Source organism: Liolophura sinensis, chromosome 7, assembly GCF_032854445.1.
Source record: "Liolophura sinensis isolate JHLJ2023 chromosome 7, CUHK_Ljap_v2, whole genome shotgun sequence".
Classification (NCBI taxonomy): domain Eukaryota; kingdom Metazoa; phylum Mollusca; class Polyplacophora; order Chitonida; family Chitonidae; genus Liolophura; species Liolophura sinensis.
The window spans coordinates 12,655,036-12,679,533 of record NC_088301.1 but is presented as its reverse complement, the minus strand read 5'-3'; the positions used below and the strand labels follow the sequence as shown (position 1 = coordinate 12,679,533).

General features: G+C 39.3%; 1 protein-coding gene across 2 annotated transcripts in view; it reads left to right on the top strand.

The window, feature by feature from the left end:
* Positions 1-24,498, top strand: part of LOC135471611 (orexin/Hypocretin receptor type 1-like) — a 36,699-nt gene that overhangs the window by 1,288 nt on the left and 10,913 nt on the right. For both annotated transcript variants that reach the window (XM_064750902.1, XM_064750901.1), the window contains exon 2: positions 23,247-23,607. In XM_064750902.1, the coding sequence (XP_064606972.1) occupies positions 23,247-23,607 (361 nt within the window). The remainder of the gene's footprint in view (positions 1-23,246; positions 23,608-24,498) is intronic.

Sequence of the window (24,498 nt, the reverse complement as noted above, 5' to 3'; positions counted from 1 at the left end):
AGCTATACCAGGGCTTCTCGCGAAGATCTCTGGGTCATAGCCGGTACAGATACTCTTCTTCTCTACCCCATGTGGTGTGCTTAGAAATAAATATACGCGATATGCCATAAAAAGACAGCTTCATTCCCCCCGACTCATCAACATTACAGAAAAAGAGGAAGAAAAAAGAATCTACGCAAGAGTTTATCTGTTGTGCTATACTTTAGTAAACGTCTATGGTTAACCGGCAAACAAGGTCATGATGAATTGAACCTTTTGCTGTCTTTGCTTATTTGATGTATGTGATTAACGGCATGATGATAACAGTATGTTCTTTTACATAGTTGTATGTTATTATATCCAGCATAGCCAACATATTTGTATTCTAAATATGAATTGCTATGATCTCATGGCAAAACCACAGTTTTGGTCAACGATAGTTTACTTGACACGGATAACGGTAAACATTTGAACATATCATTGTTTGATGTTGCAGGTAATCTGTCTATAGCTATACACCCTAAATGTGCTGTTTTCTGTAACTAATGCTATGACCTCATGACTAATACATTGTGTTTAATTTATTGTTATCTTTTATGAATAAACTCGGCCGGTTTGAAGCTAACCGAGTCGGCATTTGACTTTGATCTGGGGTTGTTCAGAGTTTAAAGCCTTCCTCTGAGTTCAAGTACACCTAGCTCGAGATATTTTCCTGAGTGCTCAGTGTCAGTGTACTTGCTTTTTCTGTGTAATAAATTGGCCGCCATTTCGAGAATCAACTATGAATTATTGTAAACATATTTATTATTTATGTTCATTAAAGCTAGAGAATTCTAATATGCTGTTCGAGCGTGTATATAGCTCAGCTTGTCTATATTGAACAGTCCACAACGGCAGCTTTGCTGTTGGTCCATTTTTTGCAAAATAAGGAATAAGAGTAGGCTGACGCTTGGAGTGAACGTATCGTCCACCATTGTTCTCGTGTTCGAGACTTCTGTGCTGATAATTTATTGTTCATCGTCTCTTTGTGCTGTGATGTAATTTTATTTCGATTCCTCTGGTGGAGACGTTGCTATGGAGGCCACTTTGTGTAAGAACCAGAGAGCTGGGTATTCTTAGCGCACTGCGTACACTTGGAACTTTACCACTGTCCAGTTGCATGCACCATGGGTAGAATCTGTGACTCGCAATGGGGCTGGATTCGTTGGCGTGCCCTGAGTACGACTGAGCGTCACCTAGATGTCATTGTTGTCATTTAATTGAGGTATTCACGAGCAACTTTGTATTTCTGTGGACTGAAACTTGCCATTGAGATTCCACTTGTTTCGCACCCACTTTAGTTAAATGGAGCTGTCAATCAAGCTAATCTTCATCAAAATCATCATCGTTATTAGCATCGTCATCATCATCATTCATAATCGTCGTGGTTTTCATGGTCATAGTATGCGTAACCCATTTTCATAGAGCCCTCAGGACACCACACCGTTCCTTTTTAATATTTATCCAAGAGACCCACCTTCAGTATCGGCGACACTCATGATCTCAATTGTCCTTTAAACCCAGAATACATGATGTACCTGTAAGCCGTTAACGTTAACATACATGCTTGTAGTTGCTGTGTTCAAATAAATCCCCTGTACCCCTCTGACCCCAGCCCTGTCCCACCTTACCCTTATGCCAACTCAGTTCTCCCTTGTATGCTTGCACTTTTCATGGAATATACTCATATACAAGTTTTAATTACTTTGTTACTTGGGGTTACGGTGAAGAATTTCTCTCTAATATGATGGCATCAGTATTATGACTGAAGGAACAGCAGCATACAGAAAAGAAGTCCTGCGTGTATACCTAGTCTAAACAGAAATACTTAGAGCTCTAGGTGCGGGCTTGGCGGATACTAATGCTGTTTGGCGGGCTGTCAACTTTCACCCGTAAAACGGATGTGTTTTACTGGCACCTTATGTTTAGAGAGATAGCTCAATTGACACTAGTGTCGATAAATAACCCGGCGTTTTCCTGAACACCCAGTTCACTCTAAATGATAAGTTTATATAAAAAAAATTAGATTTATTATGATGTATCTATTTTACCAGAGTTACTTACGATGTCAGAAATAATAGTGTGGTAAGGTGGAGATTCAGGTGGGTAATCTTGGGCACAGCATGGGTTCTGCTACTACTACGTACTGGGGAATACACAGTATACAGAATTATACCTTAACTGAGATAACTAGATGTCTATTTTGCACGGTGACGGAATCAACCCAACATCCCAATTGGAGTTTATGATTCCGCCTGAATGGAGATATTCCAGACACTTTCGACTGTCTGATAATTTATCTGTCTTTACATGTGAACTCGTAGCTGTTCTCCTTTGCTTACAGTTTTTGGTCGATTTTCGACCCCTTGGAGCAATATTTTTTTCTGATTCACTGAGTGCTCTTCAGTCAATCAAGAATTTTGTGTAGTAGAGTGCGTCACCAATTCTATATGAACATCTTTTACTGATATCCAGTTTGTTTTCAGTAGCAGTTGTTTTGTTTTGGCTGGGTTCCGGCTCAGGTCAGGCTTCCAGCCAACGACGATGATGACCGGTTGGCTAAAGAGGGGTTGTTGCTCCCTGATGTGTCTGTTCCAGTTAAACTGCAGATTACGAACATAGCCAACTGCACTAAAAATAACTGTGTTACTTTATGACTTTAGAGCTGGGGTGTAGCCAGTCATGATGGATTTTATTGTGACTTACAAACGTTTTCAGTAATGCATTTATTGAACTAAGCTGATATTCTCCTTCTAGGATTCTTTCGGGAATATGTCGGGAAGGCTTTACATGCACGTCTGCACAGATTAAATTTACTCGTAGCAGGACCATGTGATTATTGTCAAGTGGAAGAATCTTTTGGCCCCTTTTTTCTTAGATGTTATAAATTTAGACAATTTCGTTTTAAACTATAACAGCGGCTAGTCTGACTTTGTGTTAAGCACCTTACAATGCACGGTTTGCTTACTCCAGAGAAGAACGGGATCAGAATTCTTCAGGCAGTTTCAGAGTTTGTTGTGTACTCCTGAAGATGTTATTTTTTCTCTTGTACTAGTGTTTTGACGTGATTCAGTCCCATTCAGATCCCATCCAATTGTTTGTGTTAGACGAGGACGAGCTGGGAGGGGTGGGTTGGGGTTGAGGGTGTTGGACATGTCTTGCTGACTAAGACTTGTTAACCGCAAGTTCGAATCTAGTTCTTGCTGGTTCGACTATTAACCTTATGAAATTTGTTGTAAGTCCTTTTTTAACTCCACCGGATCACCGTATACGAGGTGAAACAAAGGTGAGTATGGATTAAGGACCGCTATCCCTCATTTACCCTCCCAAAAAACAATCCCCACGAAAACTTCTTTATGTTGCTTCTTCCGCTAAAGAAATTTTAGGTAATTTGCATATATACAATTTGCAAGGACAAGAGGGTCAGGCACGCTTACTCAGTGGTGTAACCCTTGCAAAACATGAACTACGTCAGTTGTCATCAACAGACATAGCGTCCTCAGTCCGGAAAACAACGCAACAAGTATTTGCCAGATAAGTTAGTCATATGTCGTTTGTTTGAAGTAGTCAGTAAGCATTTATAAAACTCATTTTAGCAAGGAAATGAGACTGGACGTCTTTTCATGTGCTTCTAAATTTCAATTTAGGATATCAGTGGGCGAGGGCTTGGTGTGCTTGCGTAGCTCAATGGCTCAGGAGTGTCTCAACAATGCGGACGCTGAGCGTTCAAGTTCAGCTCGTGCTGGCACCCTCTCAGGACGTACGTAGGACGGTCAGGCATCAACACCAGCCATCATTGGTTTCCTGTGGGCTCTGCCCTGTTTCCTCCCAGCTGCATGGCGTCGTATAAGTAAAATATTCTCTAGTACGAGTTGAAACACCTTTCCAAAAAAAGTAAATAAATTATTCAGTCTAACATTTCCTTTGCAGATGTTCCGTGAAAGAGAGAGGGGATAGTGCGAAGGGTTGAGTTGTGTTTAGTTAGTTTATTACAAAAATAAACCATGCATATTTTTGGCCAAAAATACAACGCCTATATCTTGATCACTAACTCTCACATGAATTATTAGTTATCCCAAAATTTACGATACAAAACAAAACTACACAGCGATTAAAACCTCAGCTCGCCGATTTAGCACTTCAGTCTGTCTGACTTTGTCCAACATTATACAACTGATTACGCCTCTTAGAATTTCCACACATATTTCAAACGGGTTCGCCAAGTTTTTTGTAGACACATGTTGTTCTTGGAATCGTTTCTTACGACGTTATTTTTACCGTCTGCCGCGTTTGTTGTTAGAGGTCGTCTTTACTTCTTGCAGTCTCTTTTATGGTCAAAGATAACTTAAACGCAAAACGGTACCAACATAACTGCGTAATTGTAATTTATGACTATAAAATCTGACAATCATGATCACTGTACGAAACTTTAAGGAAACTGTTTTGACACGTCATCTTTTTTTTCAGTTTAACATGCATTTTATTCCAGCTTAAATATCATTATTTCTTGATTTAAATACTTAATCAATGGTTTATTTATTTATTTATTTGATTTGTATTTTACGCTGTGCTCGAGAAAATTTCACTCATACAACGGCGGACAGCATTAGGTTGGGAGAAAACCGGGCAGAGCGCCGGGAAACCCACGACCATCCGCAGGTTGCTGACAGGCCTTCCCACGTACGACCGGATAGGAAACCAGCATGAACTTGACTTAAACTCATAGCGACGACATTTGTGGGAGGTTCCTGAGTAATTGCACCGTGCTGGCGTATTAATCCCACCTTATCAATAAAGACTCATCCCGCAGTCTACATAAGATATTCGATAATTTACACACTCAAAATTTATATCTCAAAAAGGATAAAGTGTTTGGAACAAACAGATCCTGCCTTCCCACAGCGGTGTACTATTGGGTTTCTTACAGGTTGTTCTTGACATGTGACCGACCTCATGTTGCCGACTGAATCGGGTCTAATGATTATAGCGTCTGCCTTTAAGTCGGGGGACCCAGGGATCAAACCCGGCTCTGGTCATATCAAAAACATTATAAATGGAGGTTTTTTTCTGTCTCAGCGCTCAGCACTGAGAGGTTAGAGCAAGGAAACAGGACTGGCTGGCCCGATGTCAGTATAATATGAACTGGATGGTGTGTCAGTCTTAGTGTCGTCGGCATGATACTTCGGTGGCAGCGATAGATTGGCTGCGTGCTAGAAGTAGACGCATTATATGTACACACTCGTAATGACTCTTCATCGTCATGTGACTGGTACATATGACAAGTACGAATAAAGATCAAAGCATACTATTACTTATCACACTCACACCAGTTTTAGCCGGAAGACTTGAATAAGTCTCTCATCAGGGAAACACGTGTCAAGATATATGTAGCACCTATGTATCTACATAAGCGTATTTCTCAGATTATCACACTGCGCCACACTCAACTGACGATATATATGTCCTCTGATAAGTTAGTTTGTTTAATACATGTATATATGTGCTAGCTACTTTCATGTTATACGTTTTGCGCGTTTAGATTTCTTTCCACCATAATACTGGCAGCCGTCGTATAAGTGAAATATTCTTGAGTAGTGCGTGAAACGCCAATCAGATAATAAATAAAATATTTTTGCGTCTATGCAACAGGCCATGGTAATAGAGAATGTAGGATAGTGATATACACGAGAAGCTGATGTTCTATACAAATACATCTTTCTAGCTAAGATTCTAGATGTGTTCAAGGTATTTGTTATATCATTAAATATAGTTACTGAGAAGCACGTTGTTTTATTGTAGAGAGATAAAGAGATAGAGAAATAAATGGGCGTATTGTAATATTATGCACACATTGTAAAAACAAAAAGGGAAATGCAAAAAATGAACTAGTTAACTGTATGCAGAAAGTATTTCCGACGTACAATGGAAACGTATTGATTTTTCTGACTGCTTTTTTACGCCATATTCCAGAACTGTTTACTCATATCCTATCTGTCCAAATATTCCGTGTGAAGGACGCTGGGGTGGTAGAAAATAAACACCAATCTTTGGTGAGTTAGCTGGCGAACTTTTTCACTTATGAGATATTTAAACACTTTTTAGCGAACTTCATGTAAGAACACAAGAGAAAGACAATTTGACTAACATATCATTACTATTTTGTACGGATTTATGCATTTTTAGCAGATTTAATTATCATTTCCTGATTTACAATGGCCTTCTTTGGCGGAGGCACAATCACGTCATAGTTTACCATGCATCAAATCAAGATTCAAGCTTTGTGTCAGACGACTACAACGATTTGTGATAGCTTGTGGTGTTATTGGGAAGGTCTGGGTTAAGAATCAATACACCTCGCCGTTCTTTAGAAAAACAAAAAAATTTACTTAAGCACTCTGGTCTACACTTATCCTCTTAACGTTCGCTCTTTAAGGACCTATCGATCACCTAAGATACACTGGTGCTTTTTGGAAGTTGACTCACCATGCCTGGCCAAGACTATCTTTAGTGTGTCGAATTAAACTGTAGTCTTCCGTTACCACCCAACGCATCGAATGACGAATCACAGTCGAAAAACACAATCGTGTAGTTATACTTAAATCTATAACCTTAACCGTTTAGCTGTCGTTTTGAATTAGTTGAGCCCTAAGTCATCTGGTAGTCTTACTGGCATGTCAGCGTGAGCTATGAATGCAGCAGTCAGTGTCATCGTACTGGGGATAAGTCCTAGATGGCAGAAGCGGGTAAAAAGTTACAGATTTCTCGACACGCAAATACAGAAGAACTTTATTTTGGCGTGAATAAAGTTCTGTCAAGAAGTAAATTACTCTGATGAGATTGTTCTATCAGGAATGCCCAGCCGCATATGGTGCACCGAGAACGACCTGATTCCGTCCACATGGATGCACCCTGTACATTTGTGATTCGAAACCCAACAAAATATTCGTTTAAGTCAGTCTTATACTGCACTGGGAATCAATACAGACTGGAGGAATAAACCATTAATGATCTATTTGGAGAAACGAAAAGTCAAGAACTTGGACCCTTCAAACACAGCGCTCTGGTACAGCCCAAAGGAACATCATCATTTCCCACCTGGTCATTTAACTCGTATTGGCTTCTTTTGTACGGGTGTAAGGGGTGTGCCAGCAACCTGCTGATGATCTTGGGGTTCCCCCTGGCTCTGTCCTCGATTTTCTCCCACCATAAGTGATAAGTGAAATATTCTTGAATGCGGGGTACGAAATAAATAAAGAAAGAAAGAAATCATCCACTTACTGCAGACATCTCTTTGATAATGTCAAGGCCGTTGACTCCCCTATCACTTGGTGAATCCCTAAATCGTGCTTTTCAGAGCAGTGCATTGAAAAGAATCCCATCGATGTCTCTGTTCAGCATTGTATACTGTCAATCAGCCAAGTTTAACCTGTACATAGGTTTTAGTAAACGGATTTTAAAGGATTTACTAGCAAAATGCTATGTTGTTTGTCTGGGTGTCAAATAATAATAATGTTCTGTTGGCAGTTTTAGCTAAAGAGGAATGCTGGCATATCGATTAATAGTCTAGTAAAGCGGTGACGTCATTTTCACTCTGGGATGTCACTCTGTTGTCGGCAATTGTACAGTCTAAGAAAATCTCAGATTGGTACAAAAAAAAAGCTAGAACGATGTCAGTTTTGTCCGGAAATAGGAAGCAATACATATTGTGATAATATAATTAAATTCTTGTGGCCAAATTACTTCAAGAGAGAAGTATAATTATGATATATATCCCATGACTGACTGGTCTATAGGACACTGCATATCGAATTAAGTGTGAGCAGTTTTCAGGCTGCGCCAGTCTCTGTTAGGAAGTGCTTTGTAAAACCCAGGTTCCAACTTATCTAAACTACTGAACAAGTCAAACAAATTTGAAGGCCTGCATTTTAAGGTAGCCTAAACTAACTGGTCTGTAAGTTACCTGCACCCATATGTAATGTTAAACCTTGTTAATGTCTGCAGCTTAAATCTGTAACTGTGATTTGACAAAATATTGTTTTTTTTTTATAGAAACACAACACAAAAGATGTAGTAAGCAAACCTATTAATTCCTTAGACACTATTAGACACTATTTAACTACCACTCTGTAATGTCCCTGCACCAATTCCTAAGGCCCAAGAACTTATATATCCATCGTGTTGAATCAGATCGCCACGTTGGGGGTATTAAAGCGCAACTGAGATAGACAATTTATTATCGACAACTTTTATATTAGCGTGGTACACGGTTTAAACACTGACTTCACTCATTTGCCTAGAACATACCTTGCGTCTGTCCAACATCAATGAAAACAGTTGACTGCTTCTCTTTGCGTGATTCCGTTCCGTAAATGGGAAGGTCTTCCAGCAGCCTGGGGATGGTCGTGGGTTTCCCCTGGGTTCTGCCCGGTTTCTTCCCATCCCATGCTGGCCGCCGTTGTATGAGTGAAATATTCTTGAGTACGACGCAAAAACACCAATCAAATAAATAAATAAATAAACATTTCTTTGGTAGTTCGTACTGGACGTCGTGTTAGAAATTTGCCTGGCATTGATTGACCTGGAACTTCCACATTGGTTGACGGCTGATATACGAATGTCTGTTTCGACGCAAGGATTGTTACGTCTATACCAGGACAGGGAAATCCTCACCCGCTGACGTAGGGTAATCACACAAGGAGCTAGGACGGGAGACTGATTGATGGTCACCCAGTTCTGAGCCATGAATTAAGAATATATACAACACATATACAAGTAAAGGCATTGCATTTGAGGTTAGATTAAAATAAAGACTATATGGGTTATATCGGCACTACAGTCGATGATTTGATTTTCCAGCGCCATGTAAATATTCCCCTGTTTTCATCAATCATAAGAGATGGCTATGTTATACTGATCTATGACCGACATACAATGACTGAGGAGTCCTTTTTGAAGTTATCAGTATGTACATATACGTTAATTTTATTCAAACCCAATTCAACAGCAGAGGGCCTCCGTGGCTCAGTTGGTTAGCGCGCTAGCACAACGCAATGACAAAGGAGTCTCTCACCAATGCGATCGCTGTGAGTTCAAGTCCAGGTCATGGTGGCTTCCTCTCTGTTTCCTGTTTCCTCCCACCATAATGTTGGCCGCCGTCGTATAAATGAAATATTCTTGTGTACGGCGTAAAACACAAATCTATTAAGTAAATCAATTTAACAGCAGTGTGATTACTGTTATTTACACTCTCAGTAATAATTGTCATTTACACTATTATGAATTATTTTATTTATTTATTTATTTGCTTGGTGTTTTAGGCTGTATAAAAGAATATTTCACTTATACGACTGCAGCCAGCATTATGGCAGGAGAAAACCGAGCAGAGACCGGGGGAAACCCACGACCATCCGCAGGTTGCTGAAGACCTACTAACATTTATTGTTATTTACACTCTTAACATTTACTGTTATCTATTAGCTTTTCTTCTATTCACACTAATAACATTTATAGTTATTTACACTATTAACATTTACTGTTATTTGCACTATTAACATTGCAAATCTTGGCACCCAGATTAATGATTGAAAGCGTCAACTAGCAGTCTACCATCCATTAAGTTAGGCTTCCATGTTTATCATACGAGATTGCATATGTGCATGTCTATATCTGTGAATGAAGGAATGAATGATTGTGTCTTAACGCCACATCGGCAGTGTTTCAGCCATATGGTGGCGATATATCTGTTGATAAACAACCGGCGATTTGTATCGTTTTGATTTGTCAGTCTTGTATTGGGTGGTTGTACAATGGATGCACATCTATTGGTTCAAAGCTTTTATATAAGCCAGAATGTAAACCACAGAATGCAGACTGATATGCGATGTGCGACGTCAATGGTGTATAACCTTCACATCACACGTTCTTGACTTTGTGTCCAAAAAATCTGATGTGTTGGCATATAATGGTATTTCGAAAAGTTCATGAATGCTAGACGACTATGACATAAACGATCCCGACCAACATATTTTGAGTAGATACCACAGGACGCTGGTGAGATTCACAATTCAGAATTGAGATAACACGGATGATTGTACATGTGCACGGAATCTGAGGAAAGAATTAATTATCATCGCTGTAAACTAATGATTTTTTTAATTGTTGCACCCGACCTGTATGCGTGGAGAATAGAGTAATCAGCCTAATAACTATCATGTCAACCAGCTGATGAACAGGATAGCAGCATACTAGTGAGCCGTGAGAACCGAAAACTGCCCTAGGCACACTCATACGGCCACTTACATTAACCATCGTTAAGGGCGTCCCATGAGATTCAGTACAAAATAGTATCTATCGTTGGTACAACCTACCAACAGAACATGCGTATACATGTACATGTCTACTGTAATCATTTAACCCAGGGAGCATTACACATAACGGGTTATTCTTATTCGTGTTTGTTTTATTCTGATTTGAATAAGATTGCTCTTAGCCATGATGTTCCATGTGTTATTTCTGTGTTGCTACATGCTACCTGAAACACACGTTATGTCCTTATCTCTGAACAGTGGTGTTATTATGACCCTACTTAAAACTACTGAATGCTACTCACTGACGTCAAATACTAGTATCGCATATACAACTGACGACAGCTTACACAGAGACAGGTCCTCATCTACTTGTACGTTAAGTCGAAACACAACACAACCTAACACAGGCTAAAAGGCGAGATATGTACTGACGATATATGCAGAACCATTCGGTAAATTACTCTCTGTGTACGGATAATATATAATGTCAAACTTGAAACTATTCCCCTTATCGTAAAGCCTGCTTAACTGGAAACTGTTATGGTAGGAAATGCAAATCGAGGTGAGATATTGCATCTGAAGAATCTGTAGTTTCCTTTAAAGGTGGAGAAAACATAAAAATGGCAAAGTTCAGATGAAAGAGTGCGAAAATTTATTCCCAGATGTGCTCTTCAATATTTTTTCCGGTTTTTTCCTTAAGGAGAAAAAGACACCGTGAAAATAATTTTTGTATCGTGGGTATTTGGGACCACCTTTTGGTATTTATAGTCATGCTTGATAATGTCATAAATGCGGATGTAGCACAGGTTTAATAAATATTTTTGCACTAGAATTTGTTCTTTTCAGCTAACAAATGTATTGAACCTCAATTTGGATCATATTTAAATTTTTAATGTTCATCAATATTATCATAATTTAGGTCAAATTTCGAAATAAGCAACAAATTTACATTCAAATAAATTTATCAGACAAACGTCACATCATTATTTAAATTTCAAACACCCTTTTATCTTGAAAAAAAAATCCCAAAATATATTAAAGATCATATTTGCAAATAAGTCTTAACGCTATTTCATCTGTTTTGGCATCATTTCTGTGTTTTCTTCTCCTTTAAGTGCAGCGACAGTGGGTATGTATCTTTCACAGATGTTGTTGTATACATGTTGTATAAAACTAGCAGATCATCAATATACCGTTTGGTGAATGAGAGAGATCGAATGTGGAAGCGAGGATAGTACCTATATACTGTTGATAAGCTGCTCCCCGAACTTCACACAGAGAAAAGCTGACAATAAAATAAATAAAAAACATTACACGCATTTAATTAAATAACCTAAAAACTATACGAAAATATTTTACATAAAATTTTTAGTTGCACGTCTGGTGAACGATACATAATTTGTTATTTAGTTGCCGGGGCCTCCGTGGCTCAGTTGGTTAGCGCGCTAGCGCAGCGTAATGACCCAGGAGTCTCTCACCAATGCGGTCGCTGTGAGTTCAAGTTCAGCTCCTGCTGGTTTCCTCTCCGGCCGTAAGTGGGAAGGTCTACCAGCAACGTGCTCTGGCCGGTTTCCTCCCACCATAATGTTGGCCGCCGACGCATAAGTGAAATATTCTTGACTGAGGCGTAAAACACCAATCAAATAAGTAAATAAATAAATAATTAGTTGCCTTTCACCTTACAATTAGGCGCAATTTCTTTCTTTCTTTCTTTGACTGGTTGCTGCGGACCACAGCTCTGCCAAACTCTGATCGAGCTGGTGCTAGAAAGGTTAATTGCTCCTTTTAATTGCCGTCTGATGCACTCAAAAGCCGCCTTCAAGCTGTCACTTTGAGAGCTTTCTCGGGTAAACTCATAACTAGCACCACCTGATTTATAACTGGTGGCTGGTATTTGAGTCTTAATAGACCATTAACGAAACGCGTTGAACATTTAGCAGACTCGTGCCACATGCTGAACCAGGTATAGGATGGGATAGTTTTAGCCTTGACATCGTTGTGCCTACACACAGAAGGTTACAATGGCCAAATGTCCGTGTGTTTCTAAACATGAAAACGTTTACTCCTGTTTGCTACATTTATCTTTCTGTACGGCATTAGAGTTTTTGTGAACAGCTTAAACCAATTTATTATTGATCATTTTTTGCCACAGGAAGCAAGATTAGAAAGCTGAACACGTGTTGTTTATGCGTTCATTCTGGGAATGAAATAGTGTACGCCAAACGGTTTCGTCACTTGACAGTGCAGGTTTAAACACTTGACAGTGCAATATTTTGAATACAAATAAATAGGTCCAGAAGACCCAAACAGTAGTGAATAGTAGTGCTCGTGATCTATAGTTTATTCAGAGCTACACATATCTGCGCGCTGTAAATTGTCTGCTAGTGTGTTACATATCATTATTCAATTTGCCGAAGGCTTAAGTTATGCACTGGCTATGATTCAATTTTTTCTATATTTGTATATTCATGCTTTTAAGGTCACCTTCAAAACTGATCACCACAACAGACGTAGTGGAACATTTTTATAAGTGGAGTAGCCAATCAGCCCAACACCCCCACCAAACATCCCCCCCCCCACCCCCACCCCTCCAGTTTGTCATAATAGGCGATTCAATTCCAAGTTCACCTCTATATTGAAAGCACCGATTCGCAGCATTCTGACATTGGTTAGACCGTTTTCTGGCCTATTTCCTCTCCGTTACAGCCACTGAAGAACGTCAAAAGATTGATTTATCCTACGTCTAAACTGGTGGCAAGAGGAGCTACATGTACATAGGTGTAAGTAGTTGGCGTCACAAACGCGCTTGGTGTATTTTGGTATAGCTGATTATTTACGAGGTGTGTTGTTTTTAAAAGATATTTACAGTCAGCAAACGTGTGTCAGATTTCCAGCAAGCTGGAAGCACGATATTATATCCAGACTGTGTTAAGACCTTTGTTGGCAGCTTGCCAAACACCCAGTAGTCTTCAAAAAACCTTTTCCCTGTTAGGTTAGCGAGGTTTCCATTAACCTTGTGCTTTGGAGTTTTCAGGGCAGGTCTTTTATCTCACAAAAATCTACAAACATGTGCACAAAAGAACGCTTTTCTTTTGCATTGAGCAGCTAAATTTTACTTGTGGCTATTTGTTCATTAATAATTGCCTTCATACACGTACCATGTACTTATATGAAGGCCATGAAGTGTGTTTGCAAACATTTACATGGTTTTTTGTTTCGTGAAGGCTCCTGTGACTAATGATTTTCCTTAAATGCACCTGATGATCTGTGAATAAAGTGCACAAAGTAGCAAAAATGATGAATAGAACCTAGTAATCATCTGGGGGACTGAATTCAAAACGCAATAAAGAATCGCTCTGTGTTGTATTCATGGCATTACCGAGATTAACCGCTCGCCGTCTTGTCACTGTTGATAGTACTTCAATGTGATGACTATTCCCCTGATACAGATATATGCATCGCTATAGATGAATTACGGTGAATGTTCCCGGTTTGGACTGCTTACTTCTGTACAGCTAGCTCGGTGAAGTTGGCACACAATTCCAACACAATATTCCACACCATATTCGCCAGAATGCAGCTCGTGCAGCTGCGAATATGGATGTGAATGTTGTGTTGGAATCTTGTGCCAATTCCACTTTTTACCTGGCATGGTAAAGCGGGCATGATATTCCGACACAACATTCTAATGGGCAATGAACTTATACTGAACGTGTAAAAAAACGTCCCATAAACGACATTCACTGAAATTTAAGTTAAATGCGACCTTTATTTATATACACACTGCATCTACCTGCTATCAAATATACCTTCTCCAAGTTTCAGTAGCTCTTACATTCAGTGCCATTCTAGACCGTCTGCTACTTGCCACGGTGTGAAAAGTGCCTTCAGAAAAATGTGTTTAATTAGAGACCACCGCATATGAAGGTACATTCGACGTGCTGGAAAACAAATGCTGCAGACGCCCTGGAATTGCAATTAATCGACATTAACATTGTTTATTACAACGGGAGCAGTAGAATCCTGTGTAAGCAGTTGGCTTATTAGAGGTGCATTATGTGTTTAGTTCTGCTGAATATTTACTGCTTTATTTAGAATGAAGAAGTTTTTTTGAAATGAAATTCCAGATTCCCAGCAGACTGGAAACTCGATATAACATATGAAAACTGTGATAAGGTGCACCTGTTCATCACTTGATGCCAGCTTGGTCACACCCAGATGACTTATCGTAGCATTTTACCTGTTGGGTTAACGAGCTTCCCGTTAATCTCGTGCTCTGAAGTTTCAAGTGGTCGTCTTTTTTTCTCAAAATTGTAATAAAATCTACACACAACACAACAAAAAAACTCTGTTCTGCTTGGACCAAGTAAACTTCACACGACATTTGTTCACCTCAGAATGTCTATGTACCCAAGTGCCTATAAAGGCCATGTAGTAAATTCGCTCTGTTTTAATATAAAAAGTTATTTGTTTGACAAAGGCTTCTGGAACCATTCGTTTTTCTTTACATCTACTGATCTTTGAAAACGCTACATCAGGTTTTGGTTCAAGTCCACCAAGTGGCAAAAAAGATGAAAAGAGAAACCAGTAATCATCTGAATTCCTGGATATTATGTTCATGACATCACAGGGGTTAACCGTTTGCAGTCACTGTTGATAATACTTCAGTGTGATGGCTATTCCCCTGATGCAGGTATTTGCATCAATATAGCTGAATTGCGGTCAATTTGTCCGGTTCAGGCTGCTTACTTCGGTACAGCTTGCCTATTACAGACCGTGGTCACATTCCCTAAGCTCACATTCCATACCATAAACGCAAACTCTGTATTTGTTATCACCAAGTGAAAGATACAAGATTCCTGAAGTTATTGCCGTCCTTTATTATAGTCGGTATATATATTGTGACAGTCAATAACTGGAAAGGTTTCTTGGCCAAGCAAAAGCGGCAGCAGGTGCGATTGATAAATTTTGTTTTTTATTTTTAATCGCGAGTGGTCAACAGCTGTATGTCTCATTACGAGTCGTTTATTACCCAGAATATGTGTATGTATTTATGTACATGTATGCTTGGGGTTTGGAGTCATATGATAAAGAGGAGTCATAAAGTGTGCGTACATATACAGTATCTTCTTGAGGCAAGGTGAGCCCATGCCGTCAAAGTGCTGCCTCCACTGAGGTATCATGCGGAAGACACCAGACATGACACCCAGTGAGTCACATTATACTGACATCGGGCCAACCAATTCACTTTTCATTGCTCTAAGCTCTCAGTGCTAGGTACTAAGCGAGGCAGCAAAAAGTACCTATTTTAAGGTCTTCTTAAAACAGATCTCCCGAATTCCAGACTGGCACTCTTACAATTAGGCCACCGAGGAGGTCCCAGAATTATAAAAATTGTCCGTTAAGCATTTTCTCGTCGATCGCTATCGAGCACGTCGAGAGTGGGTGTGTTTTGTTTCTTTCCGTGAGTCATGCTCGACTTGGTTAATAAACCACACATACATGTAATAAAGTAACACATTTCGAGATATTGGAGATAACGTGTACAATTACAATTACAGTGGGAAACCGCCTCCGGTTCTAGGACTGTTGATGTATTTATTGCTTTGATTGGTGTTTTACGCCGTACTCAAGAATATTTCACTTTATATAACGGCGGCCCAGCATTGTGGTGGGAGTAACCGGGCTGCGGGAAACACACTACATCCGAAGGTTGCTGGAAGGCCTTCACAGGTACGACAAGTACGTTATTTTATAACATAGCATTTTATCATAGATTTAAAGAGTTGTTCTTTACTGCATCTGATTCAACTCAAATCGAGGTGTCAAGATGTCCATGTCTACAAAGAGTTTGACAAATTTTTTGGTCATAGCTTAACCAATGAATAGGGTAATTTGTTAAATGCCTGTCCGGTGAAGTTTTGCTAGCCCAGGTGTTAAGGTAAGGTGAAAACTTCGGTATCTGGTAATAACTTTATATCAATGATAAGAGCACCTTTTCAGGTGGTGTAAGAACTATGTTTATAGAACTCCCAAAGAAATCCAAAATTCTAAAGTCATAGACATATAAATGTATAATTACCTCATCTTCCGGCATTTATACATTCAGAACAATAAAGGATGCTCTCGTGAACAGATGAATTATGACCTAAACGAAGGAATGATTCGAAAATAAACAGCGTCATGCAGGTTTGAGAAACGCCTATCACCTCCGTGGACTTTATACCATCGGCAGGAAAAGGTCATCACGAATATGGTAAAGCGGAGGTTTGTGACGACGTTTTGCGAGATTTTTCCACTTGGTGGAGTTTGAAACCGATGCTGTCAATAGATAATCTGTAGTCGGTATTGTGCTTGTAATTTAGTTTAACAGATGGGATGTTTCCATGGTAGCACATTTCGCCAACTCCTACCCATAATGTCACACGAAGGAAATGCCATTAGGTGAATAGCATTCCTAAACCAAACGAATTACTGAGATTTGGTGAATAGTTTTACAACCGAGGCCAGACAACTGTCACGTGGCGTTTTATAATATCTACTGTGAAATGGAGTTACATAAATCAACGATCCTTATCTCGTTTAGTTCCTCACGATACAGCTTGTACGCCATTAACATACAGAATTGCAATCTACGCGATGTGACAATTTCAATCAACATCACAAGTTATTAGTGCAAACACTAGTGTGTTAAGGCTATCCCATTAGATGCCTTCACTCTAAGTTCCTTAAGTTTTACAATGAATATAAGTCTTTTGTCCGTAAATATTAACAGAGCCTCCAGAAACTCCGACACTCTTCTTCATGAATGTGTCTATTCCGCCTAAAGTGAAAGGCAGCTAAAATATGAAGTAAGGTTCATCCTACAGACAACTTTCATTTATTTTTTCAGATTTTTTTAGGAGTGTTGAAAGGCTTTCAAATACTCATTTCATATATCGTGGGCTTTATGAACCACACCGACGGTATATAAGAACTTCGACGTTACATCACGTTTTTTCCTGATGTTCAACAGAAGAAAGAAATTTTGAGAACATTTTTTAGTAATCTTTTGCTCGTTTGTAAAAACAACAAGGGTCAGTGTCGTGATTAGAGTTGGAAAAACCTTATGTGACATCATGGCCTTAAAATACATAATTTTAAGTGATCTATTTAGTGATGCCAACTTCCATGCCAATTTTCTTTAACCTGGAGCTTAGGGCGGTATATTCATCCTGTTGAATTAGATAGCCACATTGGATATATGAACAGTTGCAATCAAAGCGCCACTGAGATTCACATTTCAAATACCAGTGTGGTACACGAGTTGAATACTGATTTTACTCATTCACATAGAACATGCCTTGCGCTTTTCGAACATGACTGAAACTGTTTATCTTTGCATGAGTTCGTCGTATTTTCGTACTTTAATACTTTCTTAGTTCTTTGGCGGTTTCTGTTGGACGTCGTTTTAGGAGTTTCATCTTGAGTATATTGACCTGGAATGTCCACATAGGTTGAGCGCTTGAATAAGAATGTATGTTTCGACGAATAGATAAAACTGTGCTGCTAAAATTTGTTGGCCAAGTCTTTACTACCATGCGTTTTCATTTAAAATTTCTTAAGGATTACCAAGTATACAAGCCATTCATTACAATCTACATGTACATCCAAGCATGGCAAATCTAAGACTCTATTTCCGTTGTATGCACCGGTATTATAATTCCACTTTATCTCCAGTAAAAGCACAAAAAGATGACTGTGCCTTTTCTTCCCCTTTAGAAGCATATTGTTTATAATATAATTAAAAACGTACAACATGGAGAGTAAGACCAGAGCAGCGACCACAGTGTGGATACACACGTAACCTGTGACGTACGGCTTCTTACTCATTTACCTCAGCTAGGGTTTTATTCTAACTGTTCATGTAAATGCATAAATAGTAGCAATTTACACGTCCTCTAGCGACACGATATGGCTGAGATATTGCCGATGCAGCATTAAGCCATAATCATTCATTCTAGCACCATGGCTTAAGAACAATTAGGTCAAAAAAATAGAGTGATGGTAATAGCTATTTATTAGACGCCACCGGCCTAGAATTACTCAAAATGCTGTGTTGTCATTACGTTTAACATACATTGATACAAATGAGGACTTTTAAATGTCTAAACAAGGGTTGTGGCCTGCTTACCGGATTTGAAGCATCGGATATTACGTATTGAATCAGTGTTACGTATTTTATGAGATGTGTATTAATGAAACTGGTCTTTGGGAATGAGTATGAGTGAAATATTCTTGAGTACGGCATAAATCTCCAATCAAATAAATAAATAAATAAATAAATAAATACTATTGTAAATCATTGAGACATGTCACAGCGGGTGTCACAGTTGCAGTTTTTCAGACCATAGTTCAAAACCATTGATAAAGGCCATTAGTTTTTATTTATTTGTTTAATTTTTTTCTGATCTGAGATTTGTTATTGAGCAACGTCACGTGTGTATAATGAACAAAATTGCACGATGTATTTGCGGACGACAAATGATCATAAACGCTCATGAGATTGCCCGTATGGCCGTACTAGATCTGTCAGCCGCCCATTTTCACAAAGGACCCAGCCAACAAATTCTCTGTCGAAGGCCAGGATTGAACTCGCAGCTTGTAATTGCCAGAGATTGGTAGTAGGGCGCCATCCTGCCCAGTCGCAACCCCTTATCTTTTAAAACTAGATGCAGTATTGGAGCACTTCGTTTCAGTGCTGTGCATATAAGTGTAAAAACATTGATGCTGATAAATACTTCACGGCGTCTTATGGAAGTGCTGTAAGCCTCGGCTATTTATGAAAGACGTCCATATATTTTGAACGTTCTCTGTGTCTACCTCCAGAAGGATGAAACTGGTGGTAAAAGTGTAAAGAACTTGGAAAGTCTGCTTTTTGCTGAAGGTATCAAGGGCAATAAGCCAAACTATTGTTTAGAGAGAGGAGGAGGCTTCTGGATGCCCAAATCCTGAAGCATTGTAACACTAGGCTGTCACAGACAATTCAGCCATTTTCGTACAATTTAGGCGAATCATTGTGGCACCATAAATTTTACATTGAATGGAGCAGTCTCAGACAAACCAACAAAATAAGAAAAGAAAAAAAAAAACAGAAAAATACTATAAGCGAGTAGTAACAAGAGCTGACGATCACGTCTGTACTATTACAGCATAAGGAAAGATGGTCATGTGCTTGTTTGTCCACCGTAACACCGACAGGTTCGCTTATTCGTTATCTAAAACTTGAGATGTAGTTTGATGCCACCGCATTATAGGGTGTGCGGCAAACACAACGAGGCTTCTACGCTTTGCTCAATCCGTTACTATCCAACATTGCAATGACAAGACTGAAAACGTGTAACTTCATGTGTAAAGATGTGCTTCCTTCACGACCACATCCCGCAAAGCGGGTGCCTCCGCGGCTCATTTGATTAGCGCGCTAGCGTAGCGTAATGACCAAGGAGCTGCTCACCAATGCGGTCGTTGTGAGTTCAAGTCCAGTTCAGGCTGGCTTCTTCTTCGGCCGTCCGTGGGAAGGTTTGAGAGCAACCTGCGGATGGTCGTGGGTTTGCCCCGGGCTCTGCCCGGTTCCCTCCCAGCATAATGCTGGCTGCCGTCGTATAAGTGAAATATTCTTAAGAGCGGCGTATAACACCAATCAACTAAATAAATAAACCGCAAAGCTATAAGCTTTATAGTTAACGATTGTACACGGTAAGCATTGTTTGTCCATAGTCGTACATGTATTATTGTAAGAATTTTTTCTGCAAATAAGAGAAGAATTAATGTGATATTCGGAGCCTTCAGCTGGTACTGCAGTGAAATAAATCCACTAAAGTTCACTGACTACAGTAGAATCTATCAGAACCTGTTTGGCCGATACAGACTAATCGTGTCTTTATCACAGATTGATTCAACAAACTTGCATCTCAATGAGCTATACACTCTATCCGATCTTCTTGCTTATGCATGCTACAAAAGGGACACTTCTTCTTCATATTCAGGTATAGTTTAAATCCGTGAGATAATTCAAACATGTGTATCAGATTTGTGAGCTCTTTCAGCAGTGGAGGTAGAAGGAAGCTACGAGTTTTAGAGCATGCCACTATAACAGTCGACAAGCAATGTACCTTCGTTGGTACCTTAAGACAGACAGCCCTATATATCTGGCGCCAGCACGAAGTGCTACAGACTGAACGGCCTGTATGTCGGCTATGTAATTACACCACTGCAGCTCACAGTGCAAAGGCTACGTACATTTGTCCTATATAAGAGATGGTTGAGAGTATAGTTAAACCCAATCATCACTATTTCAGACATTAAAAAAAACTTGGGTTATTTTCGCAAGGGATAAGCTCGCTTATGTCACTTGGACGAGTTACGCACAAATGCATTTGTCAAACGCACTGAAAATAAAGAGTGTTTAAACACATTTTACCACAAAACTATCACTTGTAGCGATATTGTTCAAACATGAAGGACAGAAGTTGATCTATCTACGGAACATTTGTTAGCTTCACAGCAGTAAAGGTTTCCGCTCACGTCACCTCCGAAAATGACAACTCTCATCTGCGAGCAATTGCAGTTAATTGCAGTTAACAAGAAAACTATAGGAAAGAAAACTACATCTGTTATATTGTATTTTTCAATATCCGAAAACAGGTGACAAGATTATTTAAAGGATTTTGTAGCGAGCTTATACACTTTTCGGCCGATTTGGACAAAAATACAAACTTAATACCCCAGTAGTCTTGCACATACATATCAATCGGAGCAGAGGTTTTGGAGAGGAAGTTTTAGCTTCACAGCAGCAAAAGTTTCCGGTCACCTAGCCCCGAATGATAAACTCACATATACCAGTTTTAATTGCAATTTACACGAAGCCTTAAAAATGTTTCTGCGTCTTATACCCGAATATCAAGATTTTCATTTACGCTTCTCAAAATAACACTCATGAAGAGGCACCAAGAGCTGGATTTAAACTCAAGACCTCATTTGTCAAGAGTTACTAGTTACCCGAGACAACTAGTCATACTAGGCGTCCAACGTAGAACTCTTGGTGTTGAATGGGATAATTTGATAGATTCAGATGCTAACTGGGTATGTCAGAAAGATCGTCTAGGAGACACTTATTATAATAAGTAATGCAACAAACATTCGCCCTTAAAACATTTCTAGTCAGTGAAATAGCAAACGTTAGCGGAAAAAAATACAATGAGTCTTGGAGCATTTTAAATACCAAGGCATCTCAATGTATAATCGTGGTCATGAATGTCTGCGCGGCATCATTCAAAACTGACGACCGCCTCTGTCTTGTGTGTTACCGGCTTTATTTCCTAATTGTATAATTTCTTACATACCTTTGTCTGTGGGAATTAGTTTTAGACGTTGTTTTGGAAATGGATCTTGCGATTATCGACTTGGAACGCCCTTTACGGACTACGAATGGTATACGAATGTCGGACATGACGCTTATATTTATTCTCTGGCTAGATATACACGACGCCCAACACTTGTCACTGGTCTGTAAAGGAACCATGAGGTACATTCACTGTACACTGAACCAAAACTGCCAACTCAGGACACATTAGTTTGCGGAATGCTTAAAAAGTGTTTTAATACCTATCTCTTTTATCACATCCTTGATTTATGAAGCGTCCATGTGGGTTGTCTTGTATTGAGCGCAATTTGGTTATTACCGAGTAGACGAGTAGACTTATTTAATGAACATCCGGTAATTAAGAGGACTAAAATGCATTGAACTGCGTTAAAAATCGGTGATAAATTCATTTTGGCGTCAAATGTGAAATGGAGGAATAGTTCTAGGCCATTAACTGCACCCGTACATAATACATCCGTTAATTAGATTGAGCGGAATACCAAATAAACTTTCTACATGTACGGCCAGCCTCATCGCCTGTCCCAGAATTATAGTCTAATGTCGTTGCTTGGACATTTCCTTTCCAATTATAATATAAAAAACTGAGAACTTCGTTACTTTGCGTAATGGATATTGTTCCATGTCACCATCCAAATACCTAGTTTGTTTTATCCTTGCTAATACGTACATGCATATCGCAGAGGGGGCAAACAGATTCAGAACGTTCGAAGATAGTGGAAAGGTTAGAGAGTTGGCTTCGTAATTAAAACACCCGGGAACTAGAGCAATGACCTGTTTCAAAACCTTGATTCAGAACTGTCACCAAGCAAGAGAGTGTTGTCAAAGTGGCAATATACTGTAACTGAGACAGAGATCGTGTTTGGTAGATTCGACATAATAACTCCCCCACCCCGGGACACTCCACGCCGCTCCTCTCTTGGTTTGCTAGACTGCCGCTAAAATCCATAAGCTTTGTTTCGACACCAAGAACTCATTGCCTCGGGTGACGTCATAATAGTTTAAAAGCAAATACAATGCAGGGCAATGGACGTGGTGAGTACTTTGTGTAACATCCATCTCTAAAATCGTATTACCGTGAGATCATATACTACAAGAGATAAGATATACTAAAACGAGTAGACAGTTTCAAATTTAGCAGTTTTGGACACAGGGTCTACAGTAAAGTCCGTAGCAGTTTAGATCACTGGTGTCGCCCACCGTCAAAACATGCTCAGGGGCGACAGTGCCATTTCATTAGAAAATTGAAATGATTTCGTTATGTGTAGCGAGGATTCACCACAAACCTCCACTGTTTTGTAATAGAAATACCACTTGCAGAGACAGCTCACTGTTGAATTTCTATATTTTGATCCTAATATTGAATAGGGAGGAGGTACAGAGTTCGATGGAGTTCTACATTGTTTCCTCACCCAGGTCACCTGTTATCCGTTTGTAGTGAAACTAAGCTTGAACATGGTTTAAATCCAGCGAAAATAAATTATTTATATTTTGTCTTTCAGAGGGTATCCCCCATGGTGTCCATTCTCACGCTAACCTTCATATCCATTGAGAGACTATACGCCGTGTGTGAACCGCTTAAGTTTGAAGCCACCAGGAAGCGCGCATGCGCTATGATCCTGTCCATCTGGATCATTTCCCTTGCATCCGCGATTCCGGACCTACTTTACTCGAAGATCCTACGCAAATTCCCGGCAAACATCACAGATCTATTGTCAAACTGCACAGTGGAACATTCCAATGCATTTCATTATTTTTACACCTTCACGTTTTTCGTTTTGCCGTGTTTGATTATGGGTGTGGCATACTTCAAGATTGCTCGTTGTCTGTGGACAAGTCCCATAAACAATCTGTCTCCAGGAGGTAAGTTTACATCTTCACGGAACTCCCCAGTGTAAACAATCGTCATAGGAAATTAAAGTCGTAGGTTAGAGTAAATAATTTATTCTAGTCCAACATTATTCTAAAACAACTATTAGCATATCGATCTATCTAGGAACATCTATCTGATTTTAACATCCAAACATCCCAGGCAAGCTGCAGTCTACTTTGACTGTTATAGTCATTAAACACTGCATCAACGGTGACGAAAATTGCCCTGGTAGATCAAAACATCTGTCAACTTCCCTTGAGCAACGTCTAGATTTTGATCAGTTATGCCAGGTTATTGATTAGTTTTGTCTTTATCCTGACGGAGAAAGGTGGTTTTAGTAGGTCAGAAGAACAAGTAACTGTAAACTAATGTACAAGACGCATATTATCGCTAGAGCAAATATTCGTCTTCTATCACTTATTTGTTAGGCATCATATAGAGTACATATACCATAAGTAAAAACAATGTGATTTCTTTAGTGCTTAATTCGAGCCAGTTTCTAAGGTGAATTTTCTTGAGTACGGCAAAAATAACACATATCATGTAAATAAATAGAGTGAAAAGCAAATAGGTAATAGACAACTATACAACTACCTAACTCCATGTGACTCCCCACTTTAGATGGCGAGTTTTTAGTAGAAGGCTCTGGGTTACATGGTTTGGCTTTTGAAAATATAGTAGAAGACATACTGTTATGAGAGATTTTCATTCTGTAAACTGATTTGGAAAGCCCAGGATAAATGTTGCATATTATTTTTAAACCAGGGAAAGAAAACTTGAAAATACTCAGATGAAATGTATGTACATGTAAATGTAAGCCTGAATGTACTCTGTACGGACAGCTTCAGTGAGCTTCATCTGCTTTGGGTGAATAACGTTGA